Here is a 3902-nt window from a genome sequence, read left to right on the forward strand (position 1 = left end):
ATCTGATAAAAAATGAGAAATTGTTGGAGTTTACGACGCTATTTCAAACGACGCTATTTCGAACATTCCGCATTATTGTCGTGCATGTTGAGGTACGTACTCACGAGAGCATTTTTCGACGTACGAACGGTTGGACGCACGGGCCTGCGGACGCGTGAAATTGCGCCCAAAACCCGTCCACACGGGGCATTTTTCGACGTACGAAGGCCTCGACGCACGGCTGCTGCAGTCAGTAAGTATCGTTTATGCGTGCAAGCGGGCCCTGGGCGCGTACAAACGCTATCCGACCAGGGTTTACAAGCTCTACTCTTGTGAACTTGAAGCCCGATTTTAACTCGCGCCCGTCGGGGATGATGGCGCTACTGTCACTCCTTTCGCGCCATTGAGTTCATATTCTGTGTACGTTTATTCTATGCCGAACGCGCTCGGCAAAGTGCGGCAAAATTTCAACTCCATATGGTCATAACGTGATAGCGAGTGCATGCAAGTGCACGGTGCAAGTAAGTGCTGTGTGCTGCTGCGTGCTGTCGGTTCTGCGTGGTTCTGCGATAGTGTTTTTAGTTCACACCGATTATGGATAATAATAAGAGGTAAATAGTTATTATTTTTATAAAAATACTAAAGAATTACTCAAAATATATAAAAGCCGTATTTTTCCTTTGTTAGAATACGAACGGGAGGGACAGGGTGGGGCAAGGCGGGGCTGGATGGGTTTTCCCCATGCTTTCCATTATCCTGCTTTGTCCTTTCCTTTCAATTCATTTCAATTGCATTTTAAAAGCATTTGAGGTGTCCGAATACTTTTTCGGCTCACTGTACATTATTTATTGAAATGATGCCTAGAAAAAATTTCGAAATTATTAATTATTAATTTGTAGTTATTAATTTTTAATTATTAATTTTTTCTTTATGTAAATATGTATTTATAGGTCCCACAAAAAATGTGCTGTACTGGGGTGCACAAACACCAGGCAGCCGGTGTTCAGCTTCCCCTGTCTGTCGAAGGACAGCGATAGATGTTTAAAATGGCTTGAAGCTTGTGGAACGGAAGATCTATTCCAACTCCCTCCCAGCCGGTTGAGAAATCGAGTGGTTTGTGAGGACCACTTCGAAATTCATTACCGCGTTGGATGGATTGGATCAAAGCTTACAAGTCATGCAGTACCAAGCTGCAACTTACCAGGTAATAATTGACTATACACTTTTTAAACTATATTTAACAAATTATTGAAGAAAATATATTAAATTCTATTAGCACCTGCCACATCTATCGAGCAACAGGAGGAACTTGTAATGGAAATTGAAGAAGAAGAAAAACGTAAGTTTTTGATCTTAATACACTTAATACGCCACATATAAATGAGAAGACCTCCAACATTAAGTGTATATATAATGTTATATAATTTTGTTAATATAGATCAACCTGTGCTCACCATTGGATACCAGGACAACGTGGGACCTATGTACGACGTGGGACCTAAGGACAACGTGGGACCTAAGGACTACGTGGGACCTGGGACCAGCAGAGACTTCGACGCACTTGCCTATAATGTGCTTCCTGGATCATCCAGAGAGTGTATTACTTTACAATAATATTATCTTCTATTGCATTCCTTTTTTTAGTTATGATAGGTATTTAGTATTATGCGTGTCATTTAAAAAGTGCTTCTATTAATTCTTTGTTACAATTACATGTTGCACTGTCCAAAGGAATCAAGTTCAACCAGCTATCAGGAAAGGCCTTAAAGGTATTAAATATTTAAAAAAATACTAGATGTAATAGTTAAATATTATATCTACCGGAAAGCTCTGTCCGTTTCCATCACAACAAGTCTCGACACGTAAGCACATGTTTATTTGGTGCATGTGTGCCTCTCTATTTTTATTATATAATGGTCACACGTGGAAGATTTATATTTTATTGATAGCAGTAATGTTTCTTCGGAGAACCGACTCCTGGAAAACTTACTGCAAAACATGTTATTTCTTCAAAAATTCCAAAAATGAAAGTTAAATATTGCGCCCAAGTTTTTAGTCGATCAGTTGGATCCATTATGACATTTGCGAGTCGTAACAAGGTCAAAAGTATGTGTGGTACGCGGGAAATGTCGGATCAAGAGATTGACACTGCTGAACTTATTCATTTTATGAATAATACGTTCGACAGTGTCAATAGTAGAGTCGCAAATCGGACACACAGAACAGATACGACCCTAACTAATGTTTGGAATAAAGCAATTTCAGTTTTTCGCAGCATGAAGTTTATTAAAAGAAAGCCTGCGGATAAGGAGCGTCCGAAGGTTCTGCAGAATTGGGTGACGACCCTTCGAAATTTTAAATTTTTAAAATCACACCTGCAGAGTCTTGGATTTCATTCATTTATTCCGCGTAATTTTAATCAAGATGCCCTTCAGAATTTTTTCGTTAATATTTCAAAAATGAAGCCTCCAACAACATTTTTGCAAAAGAAATTGTTGTTCAGAATCGTGTCAGCTACTCCCCATTTCCGGTTCTTACAGGAGTTCTGGGACACCCTGTATATGCATTTTTATATTATTGTTGCGTTTGTATTTTCATATATATTATATATGTACGAATGTGTATGAGTATGTGGATTGTAATGCAATCGTATGTATGAATGAATACATATATATACGTAAACATTTAAAACCAGCAAGAGTCACGGTTCTTCGACTAAGATCATGAGTGATCATGTTCTTAGGCGCAAAGCCACGATTCTCGCTGATTTTAAATGTTTACACTTTATTATGTGAATATATATGCATTTTTATATTATTGTTCGAATTATATTATTGTTTATATTATTGTTCGGGCGAATTAAATACACATACGTGGGACCATACTGTTGGGTGTGTGTCTCACGGATTATATGTATGTAGTAGTGTGGCGTTCTCAAATGTGTTAAACACCACAAGACAAGAATCTTTCGACTCCGTAAAACTCTTCGGACAAATAAATGAAAAAAAAACTTTTTAATCAGCATGCTGCGAAAAATCAGATTTGTATTCTCGTAATATCGGAACTAGACTGAACACGTTTTCCCTAGTTCGCTTGCTTTCCAAAACCGGAAACGACAGATGGCGCTGTCATGAAAATTGACTTTTTTCTTTCTGCCAGCATCGGTAGGGGTCGCCACATCCCCCCCTCCAACTCGCTCACAATGGAAGTGTGAGCTGACGATGACTTCCTTGAATATGTCCTAAGTGGCTTTTCTTCTTTCTCCTTTTCAATGTATGCTGGCTTCAATCTATCTATGGCAATATTTTGTTTATCGTCTTTTATCTCTATAGTGAAATATTTCGAATCCCTGTTTACAACCTTATAAGGACCTTCATATGGAGGTTCTAACGCTTTTCTAAGCGCGTCTGTCGTGATGAAAACATGCGAACATGTCCACAAATCCTTGAAAACAAAATGTTGTTTCTGACCATGGTGTGCCGTGGGTTTTGGCTTAACCTGCTGCATATAAGTTCTAAATTTATCTATTGTAAAATTATCTGGTCTATTGTCATTGAAAAATTCTCCGGGCATCCTGAGAGTAGTCCCGTATAATATTTCTGCTGCAGTAGCTCCTAAGTCTTCCTTAAAACTGGTTCGTAGTCCCAATAAAACCGTTGGTAAAACTTCCAACCAGTTCTCTTTCTCGTGGCACATAATTGCAGTTTTCAGCGATCTATGCCATCGCTCTAACAACCCATTAGCTTCAGGGTGGTATGCTGAGGTTCTGATTCTATTGCACCCTAGAATATTTGTGAGCTTTAAAAATAGGTTAGCTTCAAATTGTGTACCTCTATCCGTCGTAATTGTGGCTGGAGCTCCAAACGTGCTACCCAGTGTTGATAGAAATTTGTGGCTACTGAATCGACAGTAATGTCTTTTAT

At 38.8% G+C, this 3902-nt stretch overlaps 1 protein-coding gene across 2 annotated transcripts; it reads left to right on the forward strand.

Moving 5' to 3' along the window:
- Positions 1-216: 216 nt before the first annotated feature.
- LOC128878882 (uncharacterized) lies at positions 217-2056 on the forward strand. 2 transcript variants are annotated; one of them, XM_054127501.1, is made up of 5 exons: positions 217-590; positions 930-1183; positions 1256-1318; positions 1418-1576; positions 1711-2056. In XM_054127501.1, coding segments are annotated over exons 1-5 (495 nt in total). In that variant the 5' UTR covers positions 217-573; the 3' UTR covers positions 1713-2056. The 2 variants fall into 2 exon arrangements, with proteins under 2 accessions (XP_053983476.1, XP_053983475.1); XM_054127500.1 differs by having other exon boundaries at positions 1418-2056.
- The last annotated feature ends 1846 nt before the right edge of the window (positions 2057-3902 follow it).

The sequence above is a fragment of the Hylaeus volcanicus genome, chromosome 6 (genome assembly GCF_026283585.1).
Source record: "Hylaeus volcanicus isolate JK05 chromosome 6, UHH_iyHylVolc1.0_haploid, whole genome shotgun sequence".
Classification (NCBI taxonomy): domain Eukaryota; kingdom Metazoa; phylum Arthropoda; class Insecta; order Hymenoptera; family Colletidae; genus Hylaeus; species Hylaeus volcanicus.

Bases quoted from the DNA above. Each gene is read 5' to 3' on its own strand.
- LOC128878882 (XM_054127500.1), top strand. The intron at 1,184-1,255 runs GTAATAATTGAC...AAATTCTATTAG, and splicing joins ACCAAGCTGCAACTTACCAG to CACCTGCCACATCTATCGAG. The intron at 1,319-1,417 runs GTAAGTTTTTGA...TTGTTAATATAG, and splicing joins AATTGAAGAAGAAGAAAAAC to ATCAACCTGTGCTCACCATT.